This window comes from Podarcis melisellensis (assembly GCF_964234715.1).
Source record: "Podarcis melisellensis genome assembly, chromosome: 7".
Taxonomy (NCBI): Eukaryota; Metazoa; Chordata; class Lepidosauria; order Squamata; family Lacertidae; genus Podarcis; species Podarcis melisellensis.
This window is the reverse complement of record NC_138539.1, coordinates 810,010-826,939: the sequence shown is the minus strand read 5'-3', so window position 1 is coordinate 826,939 and position 16,930 is coordinate 810,010. Positions and strand designations below refer to the sequence as shown.

At 52.6% G+C, this 16,930-nt stretch overlaps 1 protein-coding gene across 1 annotated transcript; it reads right to left on the bottom strand.

Moving 5' to 3' along the window:
• Positions 1 to 2,519: 2,519 nt before the first annotated feature.
• Positions 2,520 to 9,946, bottom strand: HGH1 (HGH1 homolog). Its single transcript, XM_081918932.1, has 7 exons — positions 9,886 to 9,946; positions 7,172 to 7,722; positions 5,858 to 5,958; positions 5,203 to 5,301; positions 4,896 to 4,987; positions 3,852 to 3,974; positions 2,520 to 3,162 (listed from the first exon to the last, which is right to left on the bottom strand). Exons 2-7 carry the CDS (start codon positions 7,702 to 7,704, stop codon positions 2,992 to 2,994), a joined length of 1,119 nt encoding a protein of 372 aa, XP_081775058.1. The 5' UTR covers positions 7,705 to 7,722; positions 9,886 to 9,946; the 3' UTR covers positions 2,520 to 2,991.
• Positions 9,947 to 16,930: the final 6,984 nt, after the last annotated feature.

Below are 16,930 nucleotides of genomic sequence, written 5' to 3'. Positions count from 1 at the left end.
CCTCCGCGCTGCTGCCTGCTCGTGTGTGCCCGCGCGGCACCAACCGGCAGCCCACCTGGGACTGAGGAGGCGCCGCCGCGGAGCCTGCGCACTCCTTGCTCGACCGACTGCGCGTCTGCTGTTTTCTCTATATACAACCGTGTATCCTGGCTTGGCGTGGCTCTTCTTGCCGTGTGTGTGCGCGCGCAGGGGGGCAAGGGCATCCCCCCCCCAGGCGCCTCGCGGGAGGATAGGGGCCCCCACTCCCCCCAAAAATGGAACCCGTCGCTCGCAGGCGCCTCTGCATTCATGCCCGGAGGAGCTCCCCAGTTTCCCCAGGGCAGCCCATTCCCACGTGGAGGCTGCATGCGGGGCATTCCGAATCCTGCCCCCGACACCCCCTCGAAAAGGCCAGGGTTGCTTCCTGTCTCCTTTGCATCAGGAGCTGCTGCTGGACCAGCCCCACAACACAGCCAGGGGGGCTGGTCCCTGCTCAGGGCAGGTTTTGTTTTTTCCAGAAAGGAGATCTCCTGTCCCTCGTCCCGGCCCCTCGCTCCTCCTTCCCAGGGATCCCTGTCGGCTTTTCAAAAACTTCCCACTCGCTTGTCTGGCTCAGAGCTTCTTGCAGTTGATTCAGCCTCTTCTAAATCCACATCTTCAAATAAACGCAGCACAGACCCAGCGGAGACTGAGCTCTGCAGTCCGTTCAAGCACCTGGTCCCAAGCCACCTTTTAGGGAATCCACCTACTGTATTTTTCGCTCTATAAGACACATCTAGTTTTTGGAAGAGGAAAACAAGAAGAAGAAAAATCCTAAATCCCAGAAGCCAGGACAGCAAGCAGGATCACTGTGCTGTGATCCCATTGGCTGTCCTGGCTTCTGGTTTAGCCGTGGGCAGCCTCTCCCCGGCAGGGGATGAAAGCTCCCCGGGCAAGGGAAAAGCCCCAACACACACTCCATGCGGCTCTTTAAAGGGAGCGCTGAGCAGAGCCTCCTGCCTGCATTTGCTCCATAAGACACACACACATTTCCCCTTACTTTTTAGGAGGAAAAAGTGTGTCTTATAGAGTGAAAAATACGGTATTTCAGACCCTGGAAGGGGCAGAGAGAAAAGAAAGGCAGCCAGCGGCTTCAGAGGCCAGTGTTGCCGGGCCCAAGGCTGGCCAGGAAATAGTTAATTTCTCCCTCCTGTTGAATCCCATAGGACCACCACACCTCCCTGTGGAGCCGCTGAAGGGCTGCCTCATTTGCACCCATGCAATACATGCTCCAGGCCATGCAGTTTCTGCTTAGCAAGAGACAGAGAATCTTTCTTCCGCCCTCATCCTGCTCCCAGAGCTGCCCTCTGCCCAGGTTGGACCTGATGACCTCAGGGTCCCTTCCAGCTCTACCTGAGCCCCCCTCACCTGCCTGGAGATTCTTCCCCATTGAGCCACAGGAGAGCAGCCCTGTCGGATCAGACCCTTCAAGTCCCAGCCAGCCCAGAGTCGCCTTCCCCCCTCCCTCAAGCGGGGAAGGGGCCCTTTGAGAGAAGATGGGCGCCTCACTCACTCCTAACGCCAGAGCTCCTGGGCAGCCCATGAAGCTGAGTGTTGGGAGGTCCAGGGCAGACGAAAGAAAGGCCTTCTGGACGCAGCCCAGGGTTGGACTGTGGAACTCCCTCCCCCAGGCAGAGGCAGAGACAGCCACCCATCTGGAGGGCTTTAAAAGACAAATCCATGGAGGAGGAGTCGGCTGTGGATGGCTACTATCTGAAGGCTGCAAATGCTACTTTGTGAGCTCCCAAGAGCCTCATGCAACTAAGAGCAGCCGATAAGATTGCTCTCCCCTGGTGGGATCGCCCCCTTTGCCCAGCCTTAAGCCCCTGCAGCCGCCTGAATCCATCTCTTCCTAATATTCCAAGCTCCCTGCAATTTCAGCTCAGAGCAGAGTCTCTCATGTTGGAAAGGGCTGAGGACCTCTGGAATGGGGGGGGGGGGGAGGAGTGAAGGGGAGCAGAGGAGGAGCAGGGAAGGCGGGTTGCACCTAAGAGGAGCCCTTCCGCTGGATCAGGCCCAAAGCCCACCTAGTCTCGCATCCTGTTTTTTCAGTGGCCATCCAAATGGGGAGCCTTGAACAGGAGTCTTCCCCGCTCGCTGGGCAGGAAACAGGCAGCTCATCACTGACGGACCTTAGAGCAACCTTCCCCAACCTGCTGCCTTCCAGATGTTTTGGACTACAACTCCCATCATCCCCAGGGTTGTAGTCCAAAACATGCAGAAGGCAGCAGGTTGGGGAAGTCCGGAGGAGAACATCCTGGAAGGGGTCCTCGTGCTGAAAGGCAGTCCAGGCATCGCTGGTGGGGATCACAACACATGTGGGGAGCACATCCGCCACTGAAGCAGACACACTGCTTGGAAGGAGGCTGGGGGGCAAGCGGCTGGGGGGGGGGGACACCTAGAGCCAGGCAGAACTGGCCAGACACACAGAGCTGTCTTCTTGCTCAGACTCCAGAAGGAGGACAGGAACCTCAGAGAATCAAATGCCATATACAAACTGGGTCTTTCTGTCGTGGCAAACATTTTATTGGAGGGCAGTAGAGTCCGTGGGGCTGCCAACTCATCGCCCTCTTTCTGTAGGTGGTGGCAGAATTATTATTATTATTTGTTTACTGAAATTATAGAACTCCCTATACCCGGAGGTCCCAGGGCAGTTCACAGAAAAGATCAACATAAAACCCACAATATTATCAAAATAAAAACACCCCCCGCCCTGGGCAGGCCAGCCCCCTCCCGGCCCAGGGAGGGCACCCAGCTATGCCTGGACAAACTGCTGGCAGGGAGGGCCCACGCTCCAGTTCCTGCCCTTTCCACTCCTGATGGGGCTCCGTCCTGTCGCCCCACTGCTGGCTGCTCCTTGGCCCAGGTCCTTGGCCAACTCTCCTTTGCAGTCCCAGGGGCTTTGGCCTCCAGGCTGGCCGGGGCGGAGGGAGAGAAGGACTCGGGGTCTTCGTTGTCCCAGTGATCTGCGCCTCATCTCTGCAGCCCTTCAGAGCCGGACGCCTGGCTCCTGCCCTGCTGCTGCTGCTGCAGCTGATCTTCCTCCTCCAGATCCAGGCGCTGCAGCTGCTCCTCAACCTCCGCAGGGATCTCCACCTCCAGCAGGTTCTCCATTCCGGCCTCCGGCTCGTCCCCAATGAGGACCTGCTCAGGGCAGAGGGAGGAGGGAAAGGGACCATCAGGCCTGAGCCCCAAGCAACATCCGTCCCGACCCCAAACAGCTGGTCAAACCGGAAGGGCCTGGGGGGGTGGAACCCCCCCCCACTGCACACCCCAGGGGTTACAGAAGCAGAACAGGGGGCAGGGATTCCAATGAACAAGAGGAAAGGGGGGAAATATTCTGACTGCTCAGCTTCTGCATGGCTTCCTTCTGTGGCCTGAGTCATCCAGTCCAGTTATCCAGAAACCCAACTGGATCTCACAAACCTCAATCACCACCAAGCAAAGGTTTTGTCTCCCCACCCGCCTCACGGGCTCTGCCTGGATGCTTGGAGATTATTCACCATTTTAGTTCCCTGCTTCCTGATTAAAAAGAGCATCACGTTCTCCCTTTAATCTTTCCTCCAAGCTAAACACATCAGGATCAACTTGCTTTTTCCTTTAAAGCAGAATACGTCGGACTCTTCATCACCTGAACCCCTCTCAGATGGGTCATGCTGCTCGCTCTCCCTGCTGTCCCAAAGGAGCCCCCCCCCCACAGGACCCAATCCAGAGCAGACCGCGGTCATTCAGGGATTCCCCCACCCCAAGCATCTCCCAGCCATCCCTGGGCCTGAGTGACCAGAGGGAGCCAGGCCGCCAGTCCTTGAACCCCCCCACTCCTTCCTGCCCACCTGAATCAGCTTTTCGCAGGCGGCCAGGACACCTGGGTCCTTTTCCCACTTGTGCAGCTCCCGCAGGATGAGGTAGGTGCCTTTCTCTCGCACCAGTCGGCGCCCCGGCTTGGTGGCTGTGAGCTGTGGAGAGAAACGGAAAAGGGTCGCCTGTGGCTGGGGTGGCGTGCAGAGGGTCTCCCTGGAGGCGCAGGGTGGGAATCGAGCACCCCCAGAGGAAGCTGAACGAGGGAGGGGCTCCTCCATGCGGACGACAAAGACTCCCCATGCACTGCCTCCAGGAGAACTGGGCAAAGGCGGTTTTCCTGTCCCAGCAAATATGAATCTGTTTAGGATCAGGCCGGCTGGAAGCAGCAGCAGACCTAGACGTGAAAGGGGTGGGGGGAGCCTGAAGGAGGGAAGAGGCTCAACAGGCCAGGAGGGTGAGATGGAAGACAGGTCAGCTGGGTGCGCTTGTGGGGCCTACAAATTGTCTCCCCCAACACCCAAACTGAGGACCTTCTCTTCTCTGGGGCAAACCTGCCTGCAGGTCCCAGCAGTGCCTCAAACACTCCGGCTGCTCTGGGGCTGCTGAATCAGCCGCAAGGCTTTTCTCTGCAGGAGGGGGCTAACAAGGGCTCTGCCCTGCCCTGTCTCCATGATCAGGGGCAGAAGCGGGTCTGGGTCCCAGTCGCTGGAAACCCCAGGGGAGGAAGGTGCCCTTGCGCTAGGGCCCTGCATCCCCGCTCCCATTTGGGGCCCTGGGAGAACAGGAGGCTGGACGGGGGGGGGGGGCCGTGGCCTCATCCAGCAGATGCTCTCCTCCAGTTCTTCAGAGCTGGAGGCAGGGAGAGCAAAATCCATATTCTCCGACTCTGCAATCCACATGGATTTAAGTTTGCATAGAGCTGAAATCTTTCTTTCCAAGACCCAAGCTTCCAGGAGCCTGTTTTTTTAAAACCAAAGACTGAGAAGGTGGAGGGGAGGACAGGATGACAGCAGAGATTTGGAAAAGGCCCTTCCTTGCCCAGGGGGGTCTGAAGGCCACCTCAGGCCGGGACTCACCAGCATAATGGCCTCCAGGAGCATCTTGCGGATGTCGGGGTCTGGCTCCCTCCTCTTCTCCGCTGGCAAGTACTGGAGGTCCAGGGGCAGCCCTGGGGCCAAGACAGCGCAGGCTGAGAGGGGCAAGCGAGCGCCCCCAGCGCCCCACAGTCCCACCTCACCAGGAGGCCCACTGCCCCAAGGCCCCCGCAGGACTGAGGGGGCTAAGACATCCCTGCCCGCCCCGCTGGGGCTTCCTGGGGCAGACTTTGCCCCCCAAGGTCCAGCATGATCTCCCTACTCCCTCTGCCTTCCCAAAGGGACCCACTTTCCATCTCGTCCTCCGGAAACTCCTCAGGTCCAGCCAAAGGGAGGAGGAGGAAGGGGAGAAGGTCCACCTCTTCGCTCAGCAGCCACTCGTGGTGCCCTGGGGAAAACAAGCCAGGCAAAGACCCTGCTGGGGTGGGTTTCTGACATGATTGAGGATCGCAGAGACAGTTGGAGAGATAAAAATCAAGATATGGAAATATGAATATATTGATGAGAGATGAGAGGCAGGACCTAGATTTGGAGACGCTTCGAGGTCCAGGATGTGGAAAGCCGTGAAATCAAAATTACAATTCGGAAGACAATTTGTTTTTTTTTATTTTAGTTTTTTATTTTTATTGGATTATGATTTGATATGTTATAATCGGATGTTTTTTATTGGAAAATTAATAAACGCTCTAACAACAACAATGAAAACACCCTGCTGGGGTGGGGTCCAAGCCCCCCCCTGCAAGAGACTGGGGGCACTGGCAGCAAAAGGAGCGCAGAAACTGCAGGACCTGCGGACTCCAGATGCAGGGACAAATTTAGCAGCCCCCACCAACCCACAGCCAAAGAAAAGCAGCAGGTTTATGTGGGCCAGGAGAGAGAGAGAGAGAGAGAGAGAGAGAGAGAGAGAGAGAGAGAGAGAGCGCATCCCCAAACCCCCCACTTACCATATTCAAAGCAGCAGTTGCGGAGCGTGCCCACCACCCCTCCTCGGCGGACGGATGAGCGTGAGTACTGTGTGAAAGGCAGCAACCTCTGCACCACACACCTGGCAGGAAGAGGGGATCTGGGGTCAAGGAGGAGCCCTAAGGAAAAGCAGGGGATTCCCTCCCTCCCATAATGCACTGCAGGCCCCTCAGAGGCACCTGTCACTCAAGTAGGAGACATCTCAAGTGCTGAATGAAAGGCCTCCCTTCCAAAAAAGAATGACCTCTCCCTGCCCAGGTAGATCCCTCCTGTCAGAGCTCCATCCTTTCTGTGCTCCTTTTTACTAACTGTATCACCTGGGGGAAAGAAGCTCCCCCTCCCAGCTTCCTTAGAACAAATTGGTGAATGGTGGGGGCAGCTCACCAAATTCAGAGAGGAAACATAGAATCAGAGAATTGTAGAGTTGGAAGGGACCCTGGGGGTCATCCAGTCCAACCCCCTGCAATGCAGGAATCTCAATTAACTCCTACATGGCAGATGACCATCCAACCTCTGCTTAAAGTCTGCCACCTCTCATGGGAATCTGTTCCCTAGGACCCTCATACCCATGGAACACCCCTCCCGGTCTGCCCCATGGAGGACCTTAAGGTCCATAAATAGCAGCACCCTAGAGGTCCTTAAGGAAGTCAGATTAGCCTCAACCAGAGTCAGGGCCTTTTCAGCCTGGTGGAACGCTCTGTCTCAGGAGACCAGGGCCCTGCAGGATCTGATTTCTTTCCGCATAGCCTGTAAGACAGAGTTGTTCCGCCTGGCCTTTGGCTTGGAGCCAATTTGATTCCCTCCCTCCCTCTCTTTCTTTTTTCTTTTCCTTCTCCTCCTGCGATGAGGCTACATTTTAATATTTTAATGTTCCATTATTTTAATGTTGTATTTTATTTTTGTTTTTAAGTTGTAATCGTTCATCTTGTTTTTATTATTGCTTGTAAGCCGCTCTGAGCCCGGCCTTGGCTGGGGAGGGCGGGGTATAAATAAAAAATTATTATTATTATTATTATTATTATTATTATTATTATTCCACTGTCAGTTCTTCCTGATGTGTAGTTGGAATCTCCTTTCTTGCAACTTGAAGCCCCGGATTCGAGTCCTACTCTTGCACTTGCTTTTCAGAACAGGAGCTCTATGCATGCCTCTGTTGGGACTATTATATATTTGCTACTCCCCCTTTCTTCTCGGCAGTCTTCACAGCAACCCCCCCCCCGTGCAATTCCTCCACATGCAGAGGCACCCCATAACCCCCCCTCGACCCCAGCGCCCTCCCCCCCACTCCCACCTGCCTGGATCTGTCCAAGAGGAAGTCTCGGGCTTCCGGCAGCTGACTGAGGTTCGACAGCAAGGGCCCCAGGTAGTGCAGAGAGGCCTCGGGGTTGAAGTCTTCGGTGCAGAAGGCGTCCACCAGGGCCGGCAGCCCCCCCAGGCTCTCCTGCTGGAGGGCGGCCAAGAGCGCTCTGCACGAGGCCTCCTCCCGAGACAGGTTGGAGAGCAGCGTGCAGACCTCGTTGGCCATGGGGAAGGCGGGATCCAGCAAGCGCTTCAGCAGGACAGGAAGCCCTTCCTTCAGGGCCCCGTGGGCAGCGGGCTCCGTGGCCAGGTTGATGAGGGCGAGGTAAGCGTCCGTGGCCATGCAGGGGGAGCCATCGCTGGTCAGGGCCAGCAGGGCGGACACAAGTTCCGGCTCCGAGGCCAGCAGCCGCCTGCCCTCCGGGTCTCCTGTCAGCCCCATCACATAGTGCGTGGCCTGGTTCTTCAGGTCCACACGGGTATCTGGGCGGAGGAAATCCAGCAGCTCGTGGGTCGGGTGCTCTGCCATGCTGGAAAAAAGGGGGGTCTGCAGAGAGAGAGAGAGAGAGGGCACCCCATGAGCCGGCCTGTGTTCGGAGACCCCCAACTACTCAGGGAGGGTGCTTCATGTTCCTCTTCCTACCCTTCCTCTTAAGAATAAATCCTTGAGAAAGAGGCACGATCCTGGACTATGCAGAATTAGATAAATTAACAGGAAAGGTTCAAAACCTGCGGGACCAGAGATTCTTAGAAGACTGGAGTAAATATATTAACTATTTGAAAAGTAATTGTGATGAACAGATTACTCCAGTAGGACTGCAAGAAGTTTTGTAAGGAGGACTATTTGAAATATTACAAGAAAGACTAAGAGGAGAGTTGTTAGTTAATGATGATTAAGAGTAATAGAGAAATTAAGAAATGCAGAATAAGTGATAAAGAATGAAAAATCATCAGAGGAGTTGATGGAAGCATAAAATATTGTATAAGAAGTTATGTTATATGATTGTTGGAAATGATATGTTTAAAAAACCAATAAATATATATATATATATAAAAGAAAAACAGGCAGGATTGAAGTTTATGCAATTATGCATGGCAGGGGGAGAGTGGATAGAACAGTTTTCCTCCTTCTCATGAGACGAGACCTTGTGGACATGCCATGAAGATGAATGTGGGAAGATTCAGGATGGATGAAAGCAAGTCCTTCTTCGCGCAGCACATCGCCAACCTGTGGAACTCCCTCCTGCAGGAAGCAGGAACCTGGATGGCTTCAAGAGAGAATTAGACAATTGACAGGAGGAGAGGGCTATGACCTACCAGGATAGCTCTGCTCTGCCTCCACCACTGGAGGGAGCAGCGCTTCTGAATCCCACTTGCCGGAAACCACAGGAGGGGAGAGGGCTGCTCTTGCGCTCAGATCCTGCCTGGGGGTCTCCAACGGGCAAATCACCCCAAAGGACATCAGAAGCATCCACTGCCTTCCAGCTGTGAAAGGCAGAGCCAGCCATCAAGAGCCAGCTCCTCCTCCCTGAATGTGTCTTTCAAAGCCTTCCAGATGGGTGGCTCTCTCTGCCTCTGCCTGGGGGAGGGAGTTCCACAGTCCAACCCTGGGCTGCGTCCAGAAGGCCTTTCTTTCGTCTGCCCTGCACCTCCCAACACTCAGCTTCATGGGATGCCCAGGAGCTCTGGCGTTAGGAGAGAGTGAGGCGCCCATCTTCTCTCGAAGGGCTCCTTCCCCGCCTGAGGGAGGGGGGGAGGCGACTCTGGGCTGGCTGGGACTTGAAGGGTCTGATCCGACAGGGCTGCTCTCCAGTGGCTCAATGGGGAAGAATCTCCAGGCAGGTGAGGGGGGCTCAGGTAGAGCTGGAAGGGACCCTGAGGGTCATCAGGTCCAACCCCGGCCTGTGGCAGCTGATGGGATCCAGGCAGAGGGCAGCTCTGGGAGCAGGATGAGGGCGGAAGAAAGATTCTCTGTCTCTTGCTAAGCAGCAACTGCATGGCCTGGAGCATGTATTGCATGGGTGCAAATGAGGGCATCCCTTAAGCGGCTCGACGGGGAGGGGGGGGGGCTCTTTCCTGGCCAGCCTTGGTCCTGGCAACGCCGGCTGCCTTTCAAGAGAGATGCTTTTCTCTCTGCCCCTCCAGGGTCTGAAAGAGGTGGACTCCCTAAAAGGTGGCTTGGGACCAGGGGCTTGAACGGACTGCAGAGCTCAGTCTCCGCTGGGTCTGTGCTGCGTTCATGTGAAGATGTGGATTTAGAAGAGGCTGAATCAGCTGCAAGAAGCTCTGAGCCAGACAAGCGAGTGGGAAGTTTTTGAAAAGCCGACAGGAATCCCTGGGAAGGAGGAGCGAGGGGCCGGGACGAGGGACACGGGCTCAAACCCCCATCCCTGCCCTGATCAGGACCCAGCCCCCCCCCCCGGGCTGTGTTGTGGGGCTGGTCCAGCAGCAGCTCCTGATGCAAAGGATCCAGGAAGCGACCCTGGCCTTTTCGAGGGGGTGTCGGGGGCAGGATTCGGAATGCCCCGCATGCAGCCTCCACGTGGGAAAGGGCTGCCCTGGGGAAACTGGGGAGCTGCCCTGGGCATGAATGCAGAGGCGCCTGCCAGCAACGGGGTTCGTTTTTTGGGGGGGGAGTGGGGGCCCCTTTCCTCCCGCCCCTGCCCCTCCGCGCGCCCCGCCCAGCCCGGAGACCTCACCGGCTCCTCACCTGCCTCTCCGCAGCCCCACGCGCCGAGCCTCTTCCGGGTGGCGGGAGCTCGGCCAATCGCTGCGCGAGGGCGGAGAGCGAAGCGTAGGACCCGGATGCTCCGGGCCAATGGGAAGCGGCGCCCGAGCGCAAGGCCCGCCGGGACTTGTAGTCTGCAGTGCCAGACCCTCCGCCAGCTCCCCCGGCGGCTTTGGCAGGAGGGGGGAGGTGCGGGGCGCATCTTGGCCCTCCGGGGCTCCTCGTCCTCAGGGGGGGGGGGGTCTTTCTGCCTCCTCTCTGCGGGGCAGTCGGCACTTTGTGCGCAGCATCGGGGAGCCGAGGGGCTGTTGTGCACTGAGCCAGGATCCGAGAATAGGCAGGTAGGATCCTAGAATGCAACAACTGATTGGCCTGCAGTATCAGCCCAATTTCTTGGGAGAAAAGCAATGACAAACCTGGACAGCATCTCAAAAAGCAGAGACATCACCTTGCCAACAAAGGTCCGTATAGTTCAAGCTCTGGTTTTCCCAGTAGTGATGTGTGGGAGTGAGAGCTGGACCATAAAGAAGGCTGATCGCTGAAGAATTGATGCTTTTGAATTCTGGTGCTGGAGGAGACTCTGGAGAGTCCCATGGACTGCAAGAAGATCCAACCTCTCCATTCTGAAGGAAATCAGTCCTGAGTGCTCACTGGAAGGACAGATCCTGAAGCTGAGGCTCCAAGACTTTGGCCACCTCATGAGAAGAGAAGACTCCCTGGAAAAGACCCTGATGTTGGGAAAGATGGAGGGCACAAGGAGAAGGGGACGGCAGAGGACAAGATGGTTGGACAGTGTTCTTGAAGCTACCAGCATGAGTCTGACCAAACTGCGGGGGGCAGTGGAAGACAGGAGTGCCTGGTGGTGTGCTCTGGTCCATGGGGGCCACGAAGAGTCAGACACGATGAAATGATGAAACAACAGGATCCTAGAACAATGGGCAGGTAGGATCCTAGAATGCAACAAGGAGCAGCCCAATCAGGCCCCAGGAAGCAGAATCAGCCAATCAAACGGGACCCATTGTGCAAATAATGTATATAAAGCCTGAGGTTTTGGGGGGGGGGGGAGCTCAATTCACTGTTCATGAGATGCAGTAAAGAGCATGAAATCACTACGGGACTCCGAGTACAGTATATTTCCAGCTCCTTCCCCACTGTTCCCCTGTTCTCCTGCCTGAGGGAGCCTGTCCTGGGATGGCCCCGAGGGTCTGCTTCCCTTCTTGGGGCAAGGACAGGCTCTTTTGCTGACACCAGCAGAGATCTCTGTGCCCACAACCCCGGACCCCCAGCCCTGTAGAGCTGGAAGGGACTTCGAGGGTCCAAGCTCCTGCAGGCAGGGATCTTTTTGTCCTGGCAATTAATTATTATTAATCTGAAACAAATTATCAGCAAATTAACCCAAATTATCAGCAAATTAACCCAAATTTAACACCAATTAAAAAAAAAGACTTTCCACCCGCCTCCAAGATGCTTCTTTTCCCTCCCTCCTTTGCTGCTCACAGTAAAATGCTTTTTCTTAGGAATGGATGAAAAACAATTAGAAACTATTTCCATTGACTGCACAAGCTCAATTCCTGTTTAGACATTTACCCGACAGGAAACTTGGTTTTCAGAAGGAGAGGTCAAAGTTAGAAACAGAATTGTTAGAATCCAATACCAAGAATTTATCTAAAATGTATAATTTGCTGCTGAAATGGAATACACAGGATGAAACGGTGAAATCAGCTATGATTAAATGGGCACAGGATATCGGTCATGATATTATGTTTGATGACTGGGAACAGTTATGGACCACCGGTGTTAAATTTACGGCATGTAATGCCTTGAAAGAGAACATAATGAAAATGATTTATAGGTGGTACATGACCCCAGTCAAACTTGCAAAGATCTACCATCTGCCCAATAACAAATGTTGGAAATGTAAGGAGGCTGAAGGTACTTTTTATCATCTTTGGTGGACTTGCCCAAAGATTAAAGCCTACTGGGAAATGATCTATAATGAAATTAAGAAAGTCCTTAAGTGGACATTTGTAAAGAAACCGGAGGCTTTTCTCTTGGGCATGGTCGGCCAATTGGTACCAAAGAAGGATAAGACATTTTTTATGTATGCAACCACAGCAGCAAGAATCCTGTTGGCAAAGTATTGGAAGATGCAAGAATTACCTACTCTGGAAGAATGGCAATCGAAGGTGATGGAATATATGGGACTGGCAGAGATGACCGGCAGAATCCGTGACCAGAGGAAAGAGACAGTGGAAGAGGACTGGGGGAAATTTAAAACATACCTAAAAAACTACTGTAAAATTGTGGAATGATAAGATGTTAAGGGGTAGGAAACAAAGAATTACAGCTGTAAATCTTAAACTTTAAGAAAACTCAAAAGGGACTTGATTAAAGACTGATTGATGAGTTGCTCGAAAAAATGGTAAAACAAGGATGTGGCGAAGGGAAGGCATGGGGAAGTCAATTTTTGTTGTCTGTTTTTAATGTTTGTGTTTGTTTTGTTTGTTCTTATTATGTGTAAAAACCAATAAAAAATATTATAAAAAAAATAGACATTTACCCAACAACTTCCTCAATTAATCAAATAATTAAACTTTTTTTAATCGATCCATTAGTCATAATTTCAAATCCTATTTCCTCCCATACAACTTAATCATCCTGCCTTTTTGCGTTCACTGCATGTTACTTAAAATACTGAGATTTTACAGACTCCATAAACATCCAGGGAAGTCTGTTTTACTTTGTTGTGCAATTCCCTTTTCACAAAACAGACCTCAGTCCATTTCCCCAGGCTTAAGACGCTCCCCTCCCAGTCTTGCTATGCAGTCCTTAAGCCCAAAGGCAGCATGTTCTTATCTTTTCTCCCAGACTTGTTATTCTCATACCAAATACCAGAGAGCCTTACGTCCCCCTCCCCTCTTTCTGAAAATACTTTAAACACCAAAGGACACCTCTCCTCCTGCATATCAACATCCCCGGGGGGGTGTCCCCAAATCTGAAATAGCACGTTTAAGCAAAATCAGTCTTTAACAGTATTTTCTTTCAGAGATTCCATCCTTTGCTCCCTTTCATACTGTCCCTACTAAGTAATGAATACTGAGAGGGGAATGGAACTTCTACCCAATATGTTGCCCAATGCAGGGATCGTATGTTGCCCAATGCAGGGAGCCCAGCATCTTCCAAGGGGGTCCATTCCACTCAGGGTCAGAAAGCTCTTCTTCCTGGGGGTCTTTCTGAGCTGCCCTGGCCCTTGCCTCTCCATAGGCTCAGAACAAGCCAGCCAGCCAGCCACTAACCCCCCCCCCCAGGATGGGGGCCACCAAGATCAGGCCTTCACCTTCTCCTGGGTGTTGGTGTTTGGGGCAGGGGCAGGTCACATATTAACATTGCAAAGTCTTAAACAGCTAACAAAAACACTTAAACCTGACAAGCTATTTCCCCTCCATTGGACCCATCCAGCAGATTTCTCCCTTTATGTGTTCAGACTGAGGCTCTTCCATCCCCAGGCAGAGGAGATGCAGCACTGAGGTGGCTGCTGTTTCCAAGAGACACCCTGATGGCGCTGTCTCCAGCTCTCAGAACCACCAACCCATTGCACAACTGGGCACCCTCAAAAATGCGCCTGGGGAGAGGGAAGGCCATGACTATTGCCATTCTTTGACATCAATGCCAAGGTTGGAGAGGACCGGTCTCTGAGCATGTTCAGCGTGCTTTCATACTCAGTACCAAGATGGCCCTCGTAGGACTATATTCTACACTATCCTTCAAGACTGCTTGGGGAGAGGGAGGAGGAACTGGTGGACTTTTATATTTCCAATTTGCCCAATGTGACCTCTAGCTTGGTAGCTCATTCCTTCGGGTGAAAGGGAACTGTCTGGGGGAATAAAGGTGTCATAAATTCTACTCAGTATTGATCCAGAGCAGAACTCTGACGTATAGTTAGCAGAGTAAAAACTTAAACAGGTTGCAGGATTCCCAAAAAATAGACCAGAGGCAATTAATATTTCATCCAGCAGAGCTTTGCTGCTACTGAAGGCAAATGAGCATCATGGTCAGAAATCCAATACATTCAGGATTGGCACAGTCCATAAGAAATCCAGTTGCAGCAGACTTCACTTAAGCTTGCAATAACTTATCATAAGACTAAAGCTTAACACTATATATACTATGTACAGAACATCACACTAGAAGGAAGATACAGTGAAAGCCAGGCGCCTTCTGGCCTCTTATTATAATCAGCGTGACCTTGACAGAAGAGATAAGAGAACCACTTTAAGCCAACCGTACTCCGCTTCCCAGAAGGAATAACCCAAACATCATGAACCCTCTGCTTGTTTCTTTTATGCAGAGAAGCTTCCAGAACCCTCTTGAACGAAGTAGAATAGGAATGATCTCTGCACATCAGATCAATACTACAGTGGTACCTCAGGTGACATACGCTTCATGTTAGACTCTGCTAACCCAGAAATATTACCTCGGGTTAAGAACTTTGCTTCAGGATGAAAACAGAAATCGTGCTACGGTGGCGCAGCAGCAGCAGGAGGCCCCATTAGCTAAAGTGGTGCTTCAGGTTAAGAACAGTTTCAGGTTAAGAACGGACCTCCGGAATGAATTGAGTTCTTAACCCGAGGTACCACTGTACCAAGAAATGCAAACTGGGAAAAGGTGCTGGAAGATGTGCAAAGATGGCAGGAGATGGACACACTTGAGTCCTCTGGTACAAGTAACACGAGCACACTTGGGGGTTGGACTAGATGAGCCTTGGGGTCCCTTCCGACTCTACTATTCTAGAAACTCCCCAGCCCTTGACTCTGTCAACTGCTTCCTTTGGACTCTGTAGGCTTCCACGCTCCTTACTGTATCCAGAGCAGGGAACCCGTTTCACCTGTTGCACTGAGTTTGAGTCAAGAAGAAAACCTTGTTCTGGAATACATGCTGCCCCACATGGGAGCCCCCACGGGGCCCCCATCACCAACCCCTTCTGGCCTGACTCACATCAGACAAGGTGGGCCTGGTGGGAACAAGAACCACTCAGGAGACATTCATGGTTACTAAACATGCTTTATTAGTCATGCAAATGTCCTGAATCACATCTTTGAGCTCCTCAGACTCCCTTTTGTGCCCTGTTTCTAGGAACCGGTCTGGCCTTCCCAGGTCTGTGTCTGAGCGGTTTCATTTTGCTCCAGTGCTTTCCCCAGGAAAAGCGGCATTTTACCACTGAATCGGAGCAAATGGCCTTTCTGTGGATTGCTGTGGGTTCCAATTCATGGTGAAATATGGATTTTCCCAGGGAAAGCACCAGGACAAAAACAGAAACAAAACCCGCTATCACACATTCCTGGGAAGCCCAGAACTGCGCCTGGAAAGGGCAGAGCAAAGTGGGGGTGAGGCCTTTGGGTGCTCTTTCTCCCAGGAAGTTTAATCTGGAACCCAATGCCCCCAAAGAGCCAAATAATGTGGTCAATTTAATGCAAAACTTCATGCAACTTTCAAAATAATGCAGATTTACTCTGTAAACCACCTTGAATCTCTGTTAGGGAAAAAGGTGGGATGGTAGTAGTAATATAATAATGGTAGTAGTATGGTAGTAGTATGGTAGTATGGTAGTAGTATGGTAGTAGTAATATAATAATAATAATAATAATAATAATAATAAGAAGAAGAAGAAGAAGAAGAAACAACTCCAATTGTGGGTCCCACCCCCGACTGGGCTGCTCAGTTGCTGACCCTCAGTTAACTAGTCAGGGAATTCTTAGAACTTTTTAGAAGCACAAGAAGGCAGAGACAGAAGTGCAGGATGCCAGAAAAATGGCAATGGGGAGCGATGGGAGCCCTGCAAACAGAAAGAGGCTGACAGCTACAAAAGTTAAGGAGCACTTTGTGGTGTAAATGTTTCTCAAGAGCACGTGGCTTTGGAAAGAAAGAAACTCTTCTCAGCTGCCAAGCAGACAAACCCCTGAAAAGGTCTGTAGGGCAAAGCGGAGAGGAAAAGCAGCAAGAAAGGCCAGCGGGAACTAGAGAGTCCGTAAGGCTTCCTCTGGTCAGAATATCTTCTCTGCAGGCTGCTGTCTGGTTCAACTACAGATATTGGGGGGGGGGGGGAGAGAGAGAGAGAGAGAGAGAGAGAGAGAGAGAGAGAGAGAAAGAAAGAGAGAAAGAGAGAAAGAGAGAAAGAGAGAAAGAAAGAAAGAAAGAAAGAAAGAAAGAAAGAAAGAAAGAAAGAAAGAAAGAAAGAAAGAAAGATTGTTGAAAAACCAACAAGGTAAGTTTGTGGATATCCCTCACTGAGACTCCAAAAAGACATGAGATTCAAACAGGGAAGGTGTTGGTGGGACAGTGACCAGAAGGTTTTGTAGCTGCTTGTAGAGAGCAAAACACAGACACCCCCCCCCCCCGGCAAAGGTGCAAGAGAACCAGGGCTCCTTCCTTGCCCCCCCCCCTTTCGGCCTGTAAGGGCAGCTCCTGAAAAACAGGGCAGGCATCAGGAACCCTGCGCCATCCAAGCCGTGAGGATGGAGAGAAAGGGCTCTTTCGCTTCACCCTTGGACCGCAAGGGGGGGGGCAGCTGGGATCAGGGGGGCAACAGCTGCCCCAGGAGCTCCTCCTGCACTCCCAACGCAGAGCTGCCCCCGCCGGCTCTGGGCAGCCAGCTTATCCACAAACAGCTCCCCCCCCCAATTCCCAAACACTGATTCCACAAACACAACTCCAGGCCAACATCATTATTTTGTGTTGAGTGATGGTCAGCCTGTCCGACTTATTTCCCCCAGAAGAGGCCACAGAAGCTCTAAATAAAGCAGGGAGGGACTCTGCAAGATTTATCTGGCAATATCTGCATGGGGGGGGGGGGAGGAGGTCATGATCCAACTTGGCAGCCATTAACAGGAGGCCCCACCCCCTGCCCGCTCTCGTGTCTCGTGCTTTGCCAACGTAGCTCTCGGCTCCAGGTTGTCAAATGCAGAGAAAGAGCCACACACACACACACAGCCCCCCTGGGGAGGGAAATAATGGCCTTGGCAATGGCTTC